The following is a 20,719-nucleotide window of genomic DNA, read 5'->3' on the forward strand; positions in this document are numbered from 1 at the left end:
ATGATATAGATGTTTTTTGTAACGCGACGAAGAGATAATTAATTAGAGCAAATTTTCATTTAAGAAAGGATGGTACACGATTGAGAAATATTACTTGTTTCGTGATTATTTTGCAGATATTTCTGTGGTACACGGATATACACATAGAATGCAGCGTAAAAATATTTCGATATTTTCGTCGATATATATGTTTTTTCAGTGACGCGGTGTAGACTCCAGACAGAATAAACAAAGGAACGTCCTAGATTTAGACGGAAAAAATATACGATCGTGGAAAAATTTTAATTATTTCGCCATACGTCTTTTATATTTTACAATGTGTACGTTGTTTTGTACAGAAATATAAAATTCTCCATAATGGATTTTCTTTTTTTTTCTTTTTTAATAAAAATATGTCCTTTTGAACGATACAATACACCGACTTTTAAGTTGTAGCCGTTTCGCTCAACTCTCTGCCGTGTTTTGTAGAGCGGAATGAGCAAGGTTTACTCCATTTTTTCGAGAGTTACCTTAAGTTGTTGCAGCAGTTTCGAGATAGATCTTTTATAGAGAAAGTTTACGAGAATAGGGCTGTATCCTTTATGACGAAGTACTTGGATGCTTTATCTTTATTGGATCTTATCCTCGTACTCTTTAGATATCAGAATCTACGCGCCTTTGTACATTTCAAAGAATGTAACTAGCACGATGCGAAATTGTGTGTGTATTATTCAATATGCATTCTAGTCTATGACTATCTCAATTTATTGGAAACATCTGTAAGAAACATTTTTATGGACGTATAATATAAATCGAGGATTATTTTTTGAGAATTTTCAAGTATTTTTCAGCGGTTTTCAGTACTTCTCAGAATTTGTCAGCATTTAAAAATTGCAGTTTGAATTTCTTTCTCAGCTGCTGTACACAATATTAGTCATCCTGCATTATACAAATTTGGCAGAAATGTTTATTCTTACTCGTGAAACTGGGCTGCGGATTTTTATGCATTTATGAGAAATTTAAACGTACAGAAATGCACGGAATAAGCACGACATCCAAAGATACATAAAATATTCAAAGTAGAATAACTAAAATGCTTTAAAACTTATTTTGATATTCAATAAGCGAAATAAATTTAAATTCCATTTCTTACAGTTAGGTTCGTAAAAATATGAATTTCCACGAATATCCGCAATCTATTAAAAACTTTAATAACGATTATGACGACGATAGTAGAATAACTACACGTTATTCTATTATTAAACACGAATAACAGAGACATTTCGACACGATTGGAATATAAAAGATGCATTTAATTTCCGTAAGATGATGTATCGCGCGGTATCGATCATTTTCAATGATCGAGATAAATTTTGAAGTCTTCCAGACTGTCTTCGCAATTATTCAATCCGTTATCGTGCAAAAGGGCTTGAAATATTGAGAAGTAACGTCGAGAATCGAAAGATGCATCGCTTTTCGTCCTGTTCCCACGTCAAAATTTATGACATCGGTGACTACGGCCGGATTATGTATGCATGTAATTCGATGGAAAATTCATTTGCGTTTCACTAGACTCGTTAAACTTCTACGGGCGTTACGTGGTGCTGCATAATTAAACGCAAAACACGCTAAATAAATGCTTACCGTTCGCGTCCTTCGCTTCTAGTCCCTCTGCTTCCACAACTACCACGCTTAGGACAACTATTGGTGGCTGAAAAGTTTAACAACCGTTTCAAAAAATAATTAATCATTTTTTTACCGACTAAAGAAGTTTACGCGATTTTCATGGTATACGTATATCGGAGTAAAATTTATGAGAATAATTTTACGACGATCGATCAGAGGCATAAATTGAATGCATTTTATTTGGATACCGAACATAATATAGCAAATATACGATTGTGACTGTAAACGGATCGTAATGTTTCATTCTTATCGTGTGTTTTAATTTCAATGTAAAATGAATTATATTTCCGATATAATACCATTTTTTTATGTATTTTAATCACGAAGCTATTTGTTTCATTATTAAAAACAGCTGGAGACTGAATCGATTGGAATTATATTATTTAGCCGACGATAAAACATGGAGAAACGGGACAGTAATTGTTCCAGTGGTGTTTCTTATTAATTTGCTTTATCCGACTTCAATGCTGTTTCGTATCGTCGGCCAAGAACGAAATCGTTTTACGGGGCTTTGTTTTTCATTTTCTGTATAAATGTAATAAAGCTTTGTTTCAGTAATTGCTTGCTTTGTAACGGTACTGCGTTATACTTGCGTATACCGCGTCGTTTTTAAATAACGTTTCATAACGCGACGAGCCGTGCGACAAGACTCGAATCGAACTTTCTGCCCGAATATATGTTTCAGTAACCGCGTATTATTGCTTTTATTTCAAATGCGCAATTTCTACTGTGATATTCTTTACAAAGCACGCCGCTTCTTTTCATCTTCGTTATCGAATTCATCCAATCCCATTACTCGAATTAAATAAGACAAAACGACAACTGATACGTACTTCAAAAAATATAGAAAGATATTGTATATTTACAGAGCATTTGAATAGTCGGTCAACTATTCGACACCTTAATATGAGCTACGATGTTTAACGAGACCATCCTCGGCAATAATCGTACGTTTAAGACTAAATATTAAGTCGTCCGAAAAGTTTCTTTCGTTTTATAAGGAAATAATGAATGCACAACATTTTCCGTTTTATATTATTTTATCGAATTACCTACGATCCATTTTGTTCTATCAAGAATGACATTACAACGTCCAGACAGATTAGGTTTCATGTATGTATAACGATGCGTAGTTGTAAAAGACGTGTCTGCAGAAGAAAGACGCTTTTCGGACAACCTAATGGTATATTCATGCTGTATACCAATCTTTCACTAAGTGCACGTTCGCGATAAATGTCTCGTAACTTTTATATACATTTTCGTATTGGTTTCAAATTTCGCTGTTACAATCGTTACAGTTGTATGCCACTGCAGCGTCAACGAAATTCCAGGAAGTTTCATATGATGCAGATAATATATTCATAAAAATATTGTGCGGCAGACGTTTGAATACTCTGGCGAGCCATCACACGTACGATCGAATAATAAGAAAGAACACGATGAAACGTACCTTCTCTTCCGATGCGATGTTCAGATATCGTCGATGTTGATCCGGCGGAACTCCAAAAGCTTCTTGCGCATACCTATAAAGATCTTCCTTGTAGTGCGCGTATTGTCCCGTGCTAGCGCCCACAGTGTTGGCGATCGTGTAGAGGACTTCTATGTACAACTGTTCCAACTGAAACAATGTTTTTAAACGCGTATTGTATTCGTTGGAAACAGTTCGTCCCACGACAAACTGTAGTTGAATGTTCAACCGCGTTTTTCGTTATCAATTTGACGCGCTCGCTTTCGAGAGGCGTCAAATTGATAACATCCCCGTTCCACATCCCTTCGAGGAAACTTTAAAACGAGATTTCTCTTTGTTTCAGCCGCTGATGAAAACACGCTGAAGCATTAAGGTACAACAAAGACTCGTGTATCTTTATCTTTTTTAACTTTTCTTCGTTCGTTTCTTTGATACCAAGCCGCTCCTTTGTTTCCCTTGGTTTTCAGATTTCAAGCGACGAGAAAAGTTTAAACAGACGCGGTGATTTATTATTTAAGAGCAGAAATGTACAACGGCGGCACAGTTGCGAGACTTTGAAGTTTTAAATACTCGTTTCGCAATTATAGTTTATATTGCACGGAGAATTCAGATTTAATTGGCCACTTGGATTCGATATTGTCTCGATTCTTAGAACGCAATTTTTCAATGTTATCCCATTTCCTCTCCAAAGTGTCGTAATATCATTGTCAAATAAGTTAATCGATAAAACCTATTTTTGCGCATAAAAATTATTTAAACCAAGAGTTTGTTATTTTGCTTAACGTTAGTTTACAACTATATCAGTTTACAAAATGTAATGAATACCTTTGTAATAGTATCTCTGGAATATTTTTGTAATAGTATATCAGAATACTAAATTCTTTTTCTAAAGTTACGAAAAATTAACATTTTACCGATACGTTCACTAATAATAAAGTAGCAAATTACTCCATTGTCGAAAACTTACTAAAATTGTAATGGAATGTCACAAATTCCCACATTATTCCAGCTATTACGCGGGGTAATACGTTTAACGATAAGCGATAATTGGACAAGATTTCCGAGTAATTTTTCAACCAGAAATATTCCATTCCTTCAACGAGTGCTTCCAGTCGACTTCATTCAATCACGCTGGTGTAAGTGAAATTCATCGAGGTTTGACCAAGCTGCAAGATAAATAGCACAGCGAGAGCTTGTGAAACCTCTCTTCCATGAGAATTTCCTTTTTGGCGGTCCTCAATTTATGGTAATCAAAACCGCTATGTAGCTGTACACGCGAGTTCAAGAGTGGCTACTTTTTAACAAACTATTTTTTTTTTTTTTGTTATTTTTCCTTGACCAACAGTGTCCGTAAAAAAGACAGGCGAAGCAACGCACGAAAAAAAGAGAAAAGTTTCAAAAATAAAGTTACAAGAGTATGCGAACGCGAGATAGAATACGTGCGAATGATTCCGGATCATCTGGCCATTAACGGTGTATTCTACTGCGCGTTAACGTTGCGTGTATTACGAACGACGCTGGAAAGAAGACCAATCGCTTTACCTAAACAAAGTACGAAATGTTTAATAGGCACATGAATAATTACAGTACGATGTGCATTATTCGATATTGCATAATACGATTATGGTGCAAGTTTAAAGTTAAGTTTAATAAATTATCGTAGCCTTCGTTATTAACGAAATGTGATAATATCGAGCGAAATGTGTTTACGTAATAATATTAACCAAAGCTGAAAGCACAAAATACGAGTAGACGAAGAAAGAAAAATTGATTGCAAATCCCCAAAATTCGCTCTTTGTCGTTATCGATCTGATGCAACGCGTGAAAGAGTGAAAAGGCTAATTATAAAATATAAAAATATAATAACCGATATGGATATTGGCTAAAACGACTAGTCCGAGCTTCGGAGAACCCGATTTGTATGTTTTATACAAAACTCGAAACTTGAAATGTCGACGAGAGTTTCACGAATTCTGTTTGTTACACAATCTGGTGTACAAGGAGATTAATTAAGTATAATTTTGTTGGAAGTTGATTGGTGAAATAAGGTTTCTACTTTAAAGCTGCAGCGTAATCTTACGACTGAGAATATAACTTTTAAAAGTTTCGACGGAAATCTGGTGCCGGAGGTAAATAACGAGTTACCTGGAAGATTTATTTGTAGAAAGGTGGAGAAAATTTTACAGCTAACGATTAAAGAGCAGGCTAAGTTAAAAAGAGATAATTAAATACAGCTTCGTAACCGTAACAAAAAAACTTTAAGGTCGATGATTTATTCGTCCATGGACCTGGCTCGTACTGAAAAGTATGACGTTGTTATTATTCGCTTTAAATTGTTTTATCTTCAACGTGAAAACTGTTTTGCTCGTGTATCCCATAGCGGAACAATTTTCAAATTCAATGCATCAGCGAATGTTATTTTTTATTCAGTTTTAGGATTAAATACGCGCTTTTACCTGTTGAATCCTTCTGAATATACTAAAAATATTGATAGTTGTAACATAGCGCTACGAGGATTAGCTTCAAATATTTGAGATATGATCTATATTTTTTTTTAATAGAAATTATTGTAATTGATCGAAATTTCATTAAAATACCTACTTGTGTACTACTTACTCCTTCGTAACGTTTCTTAACAGTTTGTAAAGGATTTCCGTCTAAGAACGAGATGAAAACGAATTAAACAACTTACGATCAAAACAGGATTCAAAGTTTAACTGCGGATCGTTACGAGCTCTTGGCAAAATATTATTTCTACGTTAAAATCCCGATTTATCTCGAGGAGAATTTGTATAAAATACGCTTGATCCCAATGGATCGGTCGCATCCGTTGAAAGATATTTCCTTTCTTCACCACGGTATATCATTTTTCGTTCGTCTAATTCGCTTCGTCGTTGCAGCGTATCGGTGGTTCGACGGAAAGGAACGTGTAACGCGATTTCATTGGAAATAATAAGCGGAAAGCGTTCGCGTTTTCAGTTCCTAACGAAGTGGAAAAAAGAGAAATCGGCGTTGCAAGCGGCGTAAAGCGTACCGAGAGGAAAAGGCTGTGCGACGATCCGAACAATTTGATGGAATCCTTTCGAGCCACTCGACGAAACGCGAACGCCATTATTCTTTCCGTGGTGCGCTTCTTGTTACTCATTTCCTTCCGGATAAATGACGACGCTGCGATCGTTTGCTTTACGAGGGATCTCTTTACGAGGCCGGAAAGACGTGGAATCGAGCGTGAAAAATTGCTTCAATCGCATTCAGTTCTAACAACCTTTGAATTACGTTATTTATCTGTGTGATATATTACACAAGGATATATATTCAAGATAGATTTCACGAATCAATAAGTTTTCAATAATGTGAATGATTTAGATGTTATATATCATATATAACATTGCCAGGAGGAATTATGCAAATACAACATAGTGCTTCGCAAAAATGAAATGCTATGCCGTGGTATGTTTCAATTTATCGCGGCGAAATATATCAAGTTTGCGTGACAGTCAACGTGTTAACGAGTTAAAACTTTTTTGATAGCTTTAAAAACGACACGGGTCATTTAATATGTAAAATGCCATGTAAAATGCCAGAAATCCGATTATTGAAACTTTATATTAAATTTTTATATCGTTTGGGATATTGGATCGAACGAAGATATTTATAATAATAAAAATCGGTTTGACGATCGCGCGAGTAAAACGAGAAAGTTCGGTGCTAAAAGTTTCGAAACCCGTAAACACGAAGTTAATGAAAAATTAATTGTCGTAGTTCGGAGCATGGGAGTTCTGATTTTGAAAGGTCACGCTTGAAAGACTTTGCTTTCAAAAAATTAAGGATAAAAAGGATAACTGTTTGGATTTCAAGTGAAAAGTAACGTTTTAACAGGATTCTAAACGTGCGGTGGTACATAATCCCAAAGTAAAAATTTCGTGGAACGTTCTTCGCTCGCGAAAACGGAAAATATTTCTGAAATATAATTTTTCTGTACCAACGAATGCAGAAGCGAATCCTGCAGGTGCAGAATATCTAATATAGTCCACCGGTTTATCGTGTCACGAAGTTGCGTTTGAGTTTGAATTTCTCTCGCACAGTGGCCCAGGGAACGTTCATCTGGAGTTCCATAATCCACCTACACGCTGGCATTGTCCACTTTGTGAAAAGCAGATCGCAAATACGACGTGTCCAGTGAGAAAGGAATATCAAGAGTATTACTCTCAAGGATATTCTACAGGTTTTTGTACAAATTTCCTATGCTGCTTTATGATGCACATATATACATATACATATAAGAAAAGTAAAATCATAAGGGTTTTACTGAAAAGATTGTAAGAACAATGAAAAACGCGAATAGCGAAATAAATGAATAATAAACAAGTCAATGATTGCGTTTAATAAAAATGAGAATGAAGCTATAAGAAACGTATATTTATGAAGACTTTAGTGAAACGATTAGATATAGGGACGATATAAAATGTAAATGGAAAATGATTGAATAATAAATAGATCCATGAAATCTACGGTTTGCATTGGCAACTTTGTGCGGTTGCATATAAATGCGGAATTAATATTGCATTTGTCAAATAAATTCAATCGGATTGATCGATCGATATTATAAATAGATTGTCACAGAGGCGAACAACACTGTATTCACCGTTTTCTGCAAATCGCCGATTTTAATGTTAATGAAAAAAGAGGAAGAGAATAGGATTAATTTGCATAAACCGAGCGAAACCAAAATCTGACCCCTTAATGATATAACAATATGATTCATATTCGTTCAATTTTTTAAATTAAATGAACTTCAATTAATTCAAATTAATTCAGTGAAAACAAGGATAACGCAGGAACGATAAAAATAGAAAGGATTATTTCAACCACTTAATAGACATTCTGATTGAGGATTGTCGTGTCTGTTGCCGGTATCTTATGCGAAATATCGAGATTTCTTGGAAGTGCAATCATGAAATTGCGGATCGCTGGTGGGGTAAATAAATGTTAAACAGGCGATATCGTTAAAGCGGCTGTCCGTCATTTCGATTGACCAGCACGCATAATATTTCAAAGGAAATATAATTACCGAATCGCATGCGATTTGCGCATAACCACCGTAACCACCATGATAGATGACAAAATGCATCACTATGCGAACGTTGCGAACAAAGCGGTATACTCGCGATAGTAAGTAAAAGTATGGCAAGTAAAATCGAGGAACAGCTATTTTCTTGAAGTATATAAAGGCTCGATCGTGATTGTTAGTATTATATTTCACAATTTAAGATCTTGGGGGGATTATATACTGATAGTTACGCACGCAAAGATTTAATTTGTAAGAAAATATAGGATTTGTTTAACAGCTAGCTATGATTAAAGTCTAAATTTGTACCGAGGGAATTGAAGACAATTAATATTAAAATAATATTTAGCGAAAGAGGGAAAAATAACCTTGTGTATCCATATATTGAAAAATTACTAATTGGTTATTTTAATTATTCCGGTAGTTTCAATGATAACAGTAAAATGAAATTGCAAATTGAGGTACAGAAAATTAAAGGACCGGAATGGTTGATCGATCGAACGTTTCATTTTGTAAAGTGTACGTACTCGTTCTTTTTCCCATTCTCTGGCTACGCATTCGAAGAAATTTCATACAGAAATTTATAGAAGAAGTTTGTAACAGTCTATATAAAAGATTGGAGGTTTCTTTCTTTCGTTACGTCTCGCGATAAAATTGTATTAGTCTAGTTATGATCGAGTCTCGAAGAAAAGAAAGTCTTTGAGAAAACAAAAATCGAATTTTCTACTTTTCTTTTCTACCAAAATAAAACGCTATCGCATGAAACGTCACGAAAACAAGACTTCCGATCACGATATCGACTTTGTTATCAAAATAAGCAAAATTATCAAAATGACGTGTGTTCGTTGTACGTGTAAAAATTGTTTAGAGATCAAATATTACACGTTTCTAATTTTTAATGGATCTACCTTACTCCGTATGCATATGGATTTATACACAAGATTGTGTTTTGACACGTTACCATGTTTTCATGTTCCTCGTCGCATGGTTAACTTCAAGCACGAAAGTGTATTGTTTAAAGTGTGATTAAATTCGACGCGCAGCTGCTTGCATTACGTCGACTGAAAGCAGTTAACAACTCTATCTCGCGTTTAAACGATAGCGAATGGTTAGAAGCTTTTGCATTCACCAAAACAGGCCATATAGCGCGTCACTTTCATATTGCTGACACTACGGCGAAAACCGGAAACTTACACTCGTTATGTTTCGTCTGGTAAACTTGCAGAATTACGGACAACGCGGCCTACTCTAAAACAGAGGATAAACTTGTCCTTTCTTTAAACGTTGCTCTCTGTGCTTAACTTTTCCTTTTCATTCTCACGATTGCAGTTTTAACAAAGTAAACACGCTTCTAAGAAAAATCATTCTAATATTTTTTAATAATTGCAATGTGTTGATTCTTTTAAATCTTCTTTATATATCCACGTATAAAAATATGGTGGTTTAAATTGAAGATTAACACGTTGATTGTCACGACGGTCATCGGTATCATCGGTTAGGACGATTAAAGGAAGATAAATTTCTTGAAGTGGAAAGTTTCCAACATTGTCAGCGACTTATATAACACTTTCAGAGAAAAATTGAGCGATTTCGTAAAAGTTAAATGCTATGATTAAGATACGGCTCTCATGGCAAAGTATATAAAATTCACACGGCAATCAACGTGTTAAATTATTTATTATTTTTCTGTTAATTTATACAGATTCATTTCTGACTTACTTCCAACGAATTTAATTGATTTCGCATATTTAATTTAATTTCTTTCTACTAAAACTTAATCTAATTTACTTCCGACTTAGGATTAATGAAATAACCATTATTTGTAAGAGAGAGCTCACCTCTTTTTTGGTGAAACGATAAGTTTGCGTCAAGCTGGTGTCTCTGGACGGTGGAGGCGGTTCCTTGGCCCTGGCCTCTACTTCTTGAAGGACCATGAGCCTTCGATTTTCCTGTCTCCAAGATAACGCGGTGAAACTTTCGAAGAAAGAGCCGTCTGTCTCTTGAACCCTGCAACATCAATTACGTTTCATTCTCGTCACTTGTTGCTTCTTCGTTGCGTATCATAACGTATATAGATAGAGTGTCTGACAAAAAGTTGATGCTACCGAAAATACTTAAATTTTTTCCCGAGCTTTAGTGGAAATTTATAGCGATTCTTTCTAATGATATAGTAGATATCGCGTGTCTTTCGAAACTTATATGGAATAATCTGTCAAATCGTTTGCTACCTTATTTCAGATTCAGATGCGTCTTTCGATCCAAACAAATTTATTAACAAAATATATACATATATATTTATAAAATCTTCAAAATATCCACGATAATTACTACTATTTTCAGGGATCTTCAAGTTATTATTTTTAATTATATAATGATGTAATGTACGATAATACCTCAAATTCGTTAAATACTTTAAAAAATGATTGATATGAAATTTAAAAATCCGAGACATTATAACACCTAAAGAGAAAACACACCACTAACTTACTAAAGGAATAAAATAGACAAACTGGCAGATGACATCCCGCTGAGGGTAGCCATGAACGTGTTATTTAGCAATTAAGCTAGAAAAATTTACCGAATGTCTAGCTGGACAAATTGTAAAGTACAAATTAAATAGTAAAGAAAATTATAGAATATAAAATTATAAAAAGATATTATAAGGACAAAGAATTATGTGTCGATGATTTTGCGAGAAACAACGAGTGCTGCTGAAAGTTTCAATGAAAAGTCGACAATGATCGCGGTGATCGTTCAAGGAGAATTCGATGCCTAATCATCGCAGTCGCATGCCCGTATTTCCGTTCATTTTTTCCTCGCACTTACGTGTGCGCTGAGTTTTGCGTCGTTGCAGTAATATCGATCAGTCGAGGTGTTCCATGTTTTTTTTCGCCTTCTCTTTTCGCAATGTGCCTTTTTTTAATCAATGTACGGCGTACATGTGAACGAGGACGACGCAACGAAACACGTTGCAATTTGAAAATTGCCATTTTGAAAGGCATCCGTGATTCTCGGTGAAAATTTTTCTGGAAATTGAACTTCCTTTTCGTTAGCGGAAGTACAAATCGTAAACGACGTATCTGATTTGCTTCTTTCAGAATACCGATACACGTATTTGCGTCTCATGTGCAAATATTTATGGAAATTCGTATTAAAATCATAAAGTCATAAAATACAAAATTGTCTCAGCTACTAAATATTATACTTTCGATATTTCCTATATTTTCTACACATTATATGCATCTCATGGATGTTTGTATTGTCAAATTTCCCACAAATGCGTAAAAATCCGTAGTCTGATAATAACGTACTTTTTATCCTTTGTATAAATTCTTTATTGGAGAATTTTTATTCGTAATGAATTGAAGTGACACAAAAATCTGCTGCTTATTTCTTTTGTTCTTTTCATTTGTTACGAGTTCCAGTCGAATAAAACATAGCTGAACTAGATGTTAAAGTAGGAACTTTAAAAATCTTTTCCGATAAAGAATTAGTAGATTGTAGTGGTTTAATGCATTTTTTAAAGACCAAGCATGGTTATGATACTTCCGAGGCTCATACAAAATACACATATATACATACTACATGTCACATAAGGTAAAAACACATCGAAGAAAGCGATCATTTCCACGATGGATATTTTATCGATCATGTATACATTACGATACAAATTTATTAAATTGTGATAATAGTATGGGATAATATTAAACGGTTTTAATTCGTCTCGTAGGCAATAATTAAATGATACCTAATTTTATCCTCGATAAAGCTATCGTATCGTACCTAATGGTCTAGCCACTGCATTGGAAGGGTTAGTTCGTGTGTTTCACACATTTCGAGCTAATAGCAGAATCTCCCGTAAAGTCAACAGGTGTGGCGTTAATTTTCGTATTCCATTAACGCTGAATTTAAATCTCGCTTCCGGCGTACGCTTGATATTTTAAATTTATGCATGCGTTCTATGCACCTCGCAATTTTTCATACAATTTTAACATTTTTCTCAATTTTTGTCATAAAGAATACATCGCTTATTTTACTCTCGTCGATATAATTTCGTCCGCGATTTTTCGATTATACGAATAAAATGTCAAATCAACTCATAAGAAGTGTAATTCTTTCGTTATTAAATGAAAATAATTTCATTTCTCTGAAATCCTAAAATTATTTTCCACGTTTCTGCCAAGTTTTCCATTCCATTTTTATAAAACTCTTATCGTAACGTGTTCCATTGTTTCTTTTAACGATAATATATATCTTATATTAGATATATATATATAAATATAATAAGTGCTTCGTTCTCTTTTTCGCAAAACTCTTATTGTTATATCTTCCATTGTTTCAAACTGAGTTCTGAAGTATCACGATATTTATCGTATATTACACAATCTAATGTATTTATTCATGCAAGGTAACAGTTTGTCGTCCCTTCAAACTCGACCATGATTGTATTTTCACAGATGTCGTTTCAAAATATCAAAAATTCCCCGAAACTGTAATACAGGGATTATTCGACGCAATAATCCACGAAAAGGGGGCAAAGAATAGCTTTCTTAGGAACAATAAAGCGTCCCCATTGAGCGATACCGGTTGGGCGGTTGAACAGAGGGATGCGAAGGGATCCGGAGAAAATAGCGAAATGAAAAATATGCAGATGAAAGTACGTTAAGCGAGCGTGTATTTGACGCGTCTGAAGGATCTGCGGATCGTCTCGGATCTAATTTAAATCCGAAAGAAGCCACGCCACGCTCCGTGTCCCGCAGGAGCGTTCCACTTGGACTTGGCTGATACGAAAACGAGAAGTTTCCTCTCGTGCATCGTCGCTGCGAGTCAACGAAATAGAATCGATATTCCTTTCAACTTTGCGAGAAATATCGTTCGGTTTAACATATCACAGGATAGTCCTCGGAATTCTCTGTTACGTTTCTGCAATTGTAATAAATCGTAAGAGAATTACGTCTCGTACGAATCTCATAGGAATCTCATTAGGTCTCGTAGGAATCATTACTGCGAAGTTTTGGATTAATTTATACGTCATGATTGTTACGAATGAACGAACGAATGATATTTATTGCAAACGATATATCATAATGTGTAATCTGAAATGTGTAAATGTGAAAAAATATTTGTAATGATCTTCGATCTGGCTCCATATTATTTTATCGAATACTTTAAAATAATTTTGTCGAATGTTTTTAAAACATAAACCAAAGAGGATTATTGTATTTCTATTTCACAAGTTTTGAAACCTCTTTATTCTACAATTCTGTCCTGTAACCATATGATTTCCCTAGTTATTACGTAAGAACTGGCTGATAGTACAAACGTCTGCTCGTGATCCACATGTGAAATTTATCGGCTGTAGAGTTGAAGTATTAACTGACACATGCCGGGTCATTAATCTCGAATGTGTTGACATGTTCACTGCATACATATCAGCCCCGATTCGCCTCATAATTTTACTACATGCATGTTATATTCGTTTGAATGGACGCAAGTTAAAAATTACGTAATGTTTTGAAATAAACTTCAGCAATGATTCATACGATATATACAGTTCAATTTTATTACAATTAAATTAAATTAATAAATTATTGAAATTGTATATTTTCATATAACGGTGATGGAATTTCAATCAATAACGTGCTGTGTTGTTATCCTGGGCAGATTATTTTCCGAAAAGTATTTTCTGTTTACCATTTCGAACTTTTCTGTATAATTTCTCGCGTATTTCTACTTTTTAATTCTTTCTTTACCCTCGTACACCATTGGAAGTACACATATAGCGTCTAAATTCGAGCGAATGTTAGTGGATACTGGTTGTCTTTTCTTGAATTTTCTAGCACTTTCTTTATCTATTTCTACTCTCGTCCTCCTCTAAGCCCTACTTAAACCCAGCTATTTTCTTCCTAAAAGCAGCTTTTCTGCTTTCCTTTGCCGAATCCATGTCGAACCTCGTTACGATCGAGTTATCTTGTTTCATTATTGTGTTATCTTTGTAAAAATAAATCGAGGATAAAGGAGATGAAAGCTTCGTTCCTTTGAAATCTTCAGAGGTACGAAACAAGTCATCATTTTTACTGTAAATACAAGTTGCTCTGATAGCTGAAGAAAAAATCTACGCTTTTTCTTCCAAATCCACTAATTCTAATCTTTCGATCTTTTTCACACTCGTGAGTCTCGAATATTTATATATTTCTTATACAAATTATGCTGTATTATTTATTTGGTATTCGTACTGTCTTTTCACTCCGAAAATATTTGTATCGTAGACTGTAAATAGTTTTATAACATCTTGGTTCGTTGACTCGTTATCGATAGATACGTTAAATGGTTAAACGATTTCGTTAGGGTGCAACGATCGATCTAGCAACACGTTATTCAAGAAACACATTATTGTGCCGTAAGGGTTGTACAACCTGGCGGATTTATGGTTGCTTGGCCAGTATTTATTATAGTCTGATTCGAATTTATAGCGTTTCAGATCGCGTTAAAGCAAATTATCAGGTATTTTCTATTAAGGAACGTTAGGATTAAGACGCAAAGCCGCTTCAAATATACGATAAGATTCGTTGGATTCAAATTTTCCAAAACTAAATAACTTTAACCTTCGGTAATATTTCAAAGCAATAATATGTTTAAATTTTCAAAAATTCGTACAATAACTTGCTTGAAAATGTCGACAAGTAATTCGAGAATCCCATCGAACTACGACACACCTTTTGAAACTTTGAAATAGGATAATAACGTAGAAGTGAATTGTAGCTAATGAAATTAATAGACTTTGTGTTTGATCTTAACGTTACAGAATTTAATCAGAATGCGTTTAAGTCGCAATTTACTCTGTTTCAGACGAAATCAAATCCTTGACGTTGACGAATGCGATATCAAAGGGAAGGTCTAGCGTTTTCTTAGAGGGAAGCCATCGGTATTAGTGTACCCCGCTATGCTTTGACAATGAAACCGTAGCGTTGTACGTAACAAGTGGGCGAGAAGCTAGAACGCAATACTTGATCGTTTCTCCTGTTACGAAATCAATGTCACCCTTTGACCAGAGAGAAGAGAACTAGATCACAAAGAGAAAATAGAGTACACGTGTATCGTTTACTTTAAATTGAGTCACGTTCTAAACCGAAAAGAAGATCATTCATATCCGAAAACAAGATGTAAACCATGGAACGAAATTATTTGTGGGAACAACAGCCTAAAAGATCGAAGATAATCGTCTGAGATGATGTAACAATTATTTAATTAATTGAATTATTGAACTGATATCGAACAGTAGATACGACACTCAGTTTCTTACATTTGGAAATTGAACAGCAGTTGATAATAACCGTAAGAGTATTTAAAATTAGACTTCTGGAATTTTCCAGTATTCGAGTCTGGAATCCAATTGAAATATTGAATGAAATGAAACGATTCAATTATTTCAGAGTATTACACAGTCCATGTGATAGTCTTATCCTATATGAGACAGTCCATGTCTTATCGAAGATTATGAAATACTAGTAAATTGCATTTGGCAAAATTCAGATCAGAATAAAATTACTCTCAATTAATTTCTAATTAAGGTCGGTTTAATGTCTGCTTCCTACCAAGCATCTTTTCAACATCAAATATATGCCACGTGATATCAGAGCAACAGAACTTTCGTACCTATAGGGCAACTTAATCGACCCCCCTAATTTGTTGCAGCTTAAAGAAACTAAGTAGAGTTCGTTGAACTCCAACAGGATTTTCGGAAATTGCTTATACACTGTGTTGAGTGGAGTTCCTTGGTGTCTATCAAACTTTCACATACTCAACTCTAGTCTATCCATTGGAAGTTTCTCTAAAATTCTTTAGAGACTAATAGCATATAACACGACGTCACTTATCGGACTAATATTTGATAAACTTTACAATTCGATCTGTGTAAAACAAAATCTCTAGTTTCCTATGTGCAAAAAGTCGAAGCTTAAATAGATGTATAGCATTGTCAAGAGAATGCGGATATTTATGCAAATTCATGTTTTTATGAATACAGAGTACTAAAAGAGTAAAACCTATTAAACATTGTAAAAAGTGCTATACTTTAGATATTTTATTACGCGTATTCCGTGAATTTAGCACTCTTAAATTTCTCATAAGTACGTAAAAATCCTTAATCCAATTACCGGTATTAAGGAGATCAAAGAAAATTCTCTCGATGCTCTCTATGAAAAAGGATCTTTCGTTCAAAGAATACGATCTACGACAAAACCAAAACTTCCATTTCGTTCACGAGGTAGCACATCATTCACGAATCGAGTAAGAGAAGAAGAAAAGAGCAAACCTTATCTTCCTCGAAGCAAACAGCATAACAAAGTAGAACTAAATGGAAGGTCGAGGAGATAAAAAAATAGAAACTCGAACCGAAGGACAATGAAAATTGGAAGGTGAAGAAGTAAGAACTAAAAGAAGAGAGATACGGTGGAAGAACAGAATGCACGTTTGATACAAAAGAGACGCGAGAGGAAGGAAACGTACAATTTCGAAGGAAATGGAGAAAGAGAAAAAGAAACACCGGCCTCGTTAAGACAGTCGGGCACTCGATATCGTGCTTGAGGAATACGCGACGTTTACCTCGTTAAGCATGGCCTGTTGCACTAATTTATACAAAACAGCGAACTTGTTGTGTATTACGTCTAGCAGGATATTAATAAACGTCCGTGGCAAACTGTCGGTAAATCCGACGATTCCCCCATTTAGCTCTTTCGAGGCGGATTCTTTTTTAACAATGCGCGCAAGGGCATGATAATGAACCATGGTACGCCAAAATTTCAAGAAAGGAAATACAATTTGAATGTAATTTTAAAAGTGGCATATGTAATTCTGTTCGTATGGTGCGGTGAATTTTAACGGTAACGAAGGAAAGCGCATAATTTAATAAAGCGAGTAGAAAGTATAGCGATCTAATGAGAAAAATAATTTTTTAAATGGAATATGTAATTCTGAGGCGATAAATTTTAGCGATGACAGAGGAAGATGAGTTATAATCTGTTAAAATAAAAGTGTAATAATCTAAAGGAATCTTTATAAAAATTACCTTGGGGCGTGTCGAAGGGGTTAGACGGTGAGTCTTGAAAGGGTTAAACTTGATTTCTGTCGAGAGCATTACGTTTTAGTCGCTGCACGGTAATTGGCGTTGAAATTAATGTCGTAGAAGTAGTATCGATGCTCGATAGAACTTTTGCTACTAAATCGCGTATTTCTTTACATTTGTCAAAAAATGTAAGAACATGTCCTTCGTTAAACGATTTATAATTAACACGTTGAGTGCTACGAAGGTCGCCGATAATCCAAATTTTTCAAAATAGTTAAAATAAGATTATCATGGATTATCAAATATTCAACAATATGAATCGCTTGGATAACGTTGTCAGAAGGAAGTGCTCAAATAGGATATAATATCGCGTAAAGTATATGAGATTCTCGTGACAATGAACGTGTTAATTTGGTAAAAGAAGAAATTCAATTTAAATACTCTCGTTTACTCCAAATTCAACGTATTTAGCGACAAAAATTAGACGATTATGACTTAATAAATCTTCTAAACGTCATCAATCCTGATTTATTTTACAAAGCTAACAAATTCTTGTACGGTCCACCTTGTAATACGATATTTCCCCTTTGTTAAGTCATTCAACGAACAACCAGCACCATAATCTCATCCCTTCCAAATAAACCAGCCGCTCTTCCCAGGATCATAATCTTAAAAAGGAGCGAGCATAACTCGATCTAAGACGAATTCCTCGCCACTGTTCGCTACTATTCGACCCTGTGTAAGCGTGGCCTCGAAATTGCGTTGCCGTTCGACGTACAAGAATAAATCTGGCATTGCCTTCATTCCGGCCTCGGCTTATTTAATTTATTCGACGGTGGCACTGCACAAAGAGGTTTCCCTTCCATCGAAAATGGAATTTCAATGCGGGGAACGCTTACCGGCAGAGCTTAGAGCTTGCCATTTTCTTCTCTTCCTCTCCGTGTCCTCCACTTCCCGTTTCTACGTTCGTACCTACTTTCGCGAGTTTCTTTGACGTTTCTCAGCATCTGTTGCTGGAACCTGGCGAAACGAGAACGCTGCGAAGGTAAAACGTATCGATAAAGTTCAAAGGAGAACATCATGGCGCCGGGATACAAATGATACGTGACTCAGAAACGCGGTTTCCATCGCCAAAGATACGATTTCCACCGTATGACACTTTGACCAGTCTGACACTGTCTGACGCTCCTCTATGAATTTCGTGCTTCTTCCCGGCATTCCAATTCCCTTTCGTTCTTTCACTCTGTTTTTAGTTTTTACTTCTTTTCTCGTGCCGAGACATTTCCTTATAAGATCGAGTTGACACTTCAATTGAAAAGATTTCTGACAGTATGAGGGGAGAGATGTAGGAGTTATTCAGTGCTATTCGCGATACTTTGTTCTCCTAGTTCTGTTCCCTCGTAGTTCTACTTCACGCTGGAAAGTTTTTATTGCTCTTTCTCATTTTCTATGGCGTTCGTTTTTCAGGCGTTTATAGTTATAAATATTGCTGCGAATTGCTTCTGTATTCGATCTTTATATAGTGAATTTGCTTCTATGTTGTAATTTGTTGTGCTTTCTCTATTGATATTTTTGACATAAGCTTTTGTTTTCGAATATTTTCTGGAAATATTTCAGGCAATTTTTTATAACACGGGTGGACTTTTCATTTTCGTCTAAACTTTCCTTTGGCATTTTCGATTGCCTTTAAAAAATGTACTTGTTATAAAATATAAATAACAAAACCGTAAAATTATAAAATACGAATATAAGCTGTAAATCGTGAAATATTAATATAAATTGAAAATTGTAAAACATAAATACAAATTATATGCTTTTTATCTATAAGATGTCAATATGTAAAATACAAATCTGAACGTTAAAATGTATTAAACGTAAAATCATAATTCCATGGTAATTTTATATTTCCAGAATTTTATTTCCAACAGAAGAGTTGCTTTATAAAAGTCAAATTTCGGGTGGCTTCTACGTTTTTCCGCATCTTCCATCGTCGTTGAGTTTATATCAAAGAGAACATAAGCACGTACCTTTACAGTTATTTTTCCTCCAACACCTAATTTATATTCTTATCCTTCTCCTTCCGCCAAGAAATTTATTTTTCATCCCAATATGTATATCTTCTCTATCGTCCACGAGATATGTACAGCTTCAAACGCACGCATACACGTTACGCAGTATTTTTACGAGGATGGAAATTCGAAGCGGGTCGTTTTCTAGTTTGTTTAAAAAAACCAGTACGATGAAAATTGCTAGAGTTACGAGAACCGTTGAAAATTTGAATACCACGGCAAAATCGAGAGACCCAGTGAAAATTTACTGTTACAATTTTTACTGTCATTTATGCCTTCGGTAACGGTGGTCGTAAACTCAATGGCCAGCACTTTGGTATCCGGTTCGTAGATTGTTAACGTCAGGAAGGATGTTTATATCGTGTATCGTCCCCTTACCTCGCTACTTCTACCCTATCTTTTCAGAAGATTTGTCTTGGCCAAGTAACTACGATAGAAAATTCTATTCTACCGTCTTCCGTTTCTTTCTCAAGATTGCTATCGATTTAAGAAAGAAAAGGAAAAACGAAAAGAAAAAGAATAAGAATCGATTAGTTAGTTTCGAAGACGGTACAGGAAACCTTTCATTGAAATGAGTTCCTGCTTTTCTACGAGAAAAATATTCGGATATTTCTTGGTGGAAATAAGTAAAAAATAAAGTGAATTGAATTGTTGTGTAGCATTGGTCGAACATACGTTCGATTTGTCTTATTGTGAATCTTCCTTTGTTGAGATGTTTTATTGGAGCTAGGGAAAGCTGGATGAACAGGGTTAATCGTATTTTAAATTTACTTCTTTTTCAATATGTCAATTGAACCGATTGTTATTAGTCTCCTCATACTGCCGGAGCAAAGACCGTGTCGAAGTCGATTTATGAGCGATAGACCTGCACGGTTATATTAACGACAGGTGCTCGATTGAGTGACGAATCAAACGCGCAATTAGAACGGCGTATTGTACTCGTCTTTGCTATTATAAGGACAGTGATACACAGAAGTACACGCGAGCGCGAAAAAGCAAATAAGAATTCTATCGAATTAAGGAATCATATACAACTACCCAACTCTTGATTTTAAATTTACCATATTTCGAGCGTGCAAGTCTTTAAATTTTCGAATCGCCAAGTTTTCAGTTTTTCAAATATTCATATACCCAAATTCACGAATCCCCAAATACCCAAATATTCAAACTTCCAAATCCTTGAATATCCAAATTCTTAATTTTTGATATTTCTAACAATAAGATCGATATCATTAAGTTACAGTTGATGCCTATTAATAGCAGCTGAGCCAAGGTTCCTCAACAATAGCTTAACCAAGAAGTCGAATTCTTCCTGTACCCTATACAACCTCTTATCGACACGCCCCACATTCGGTTCAGTAGGTTACACAGGATTCGAGTACATA

General features: G+C 35.0%; 1 protein-coding gene across 3 annotated transcripts in view; it reads right to left on the reverse strand.

The window, feature by feature from the left end:
* Positions 1 to 20,719, reverse strand: part of LOC100746492 (BAI1-associated protein 3) — a 124,627-nt gene that overhangs the window by 22,898 nt on the left and 81,010 nt on the right. For all 3 annotated transcript variants that reach the window (XM_012384104.3, XM_012384103.3, XM_003488418.4), the window contains exons 4-6: positions 10,040 to 10,208; positions 3,116 to 3,283; positions 1,624 to 1,690 (exon numbers count right to left, since the gene is read on the reverse strand). In XM_012384104.3, coding sequence (XP_012239527.1) covers positions 1,624 to 1,690; positions 3,116 to 3,283; positions 10,040 to 10,208 — 404 coding nt within the window. The remainder of the gene's footprint in view (positions 1 to 1,623; positions 1,691 to 3,115; positions 3,284 to 10,039; positions 10,209 to 20,719) is intronic.

Source organism: Bombus impatiens, unplaced genomic scaffold, assembly GCF_000188095.3.
Source record: "Bombus impatiens unplaced genomic scaffold, BIMP_2.2 scf_0233, whole genome shotgun sequence".
Taxonomy (NCBI): Eukaryota; Metazoa; Arthropoda; class Insecta; order Hymenoptera; family Apidae; genus Bombus; species Bombus impatiens.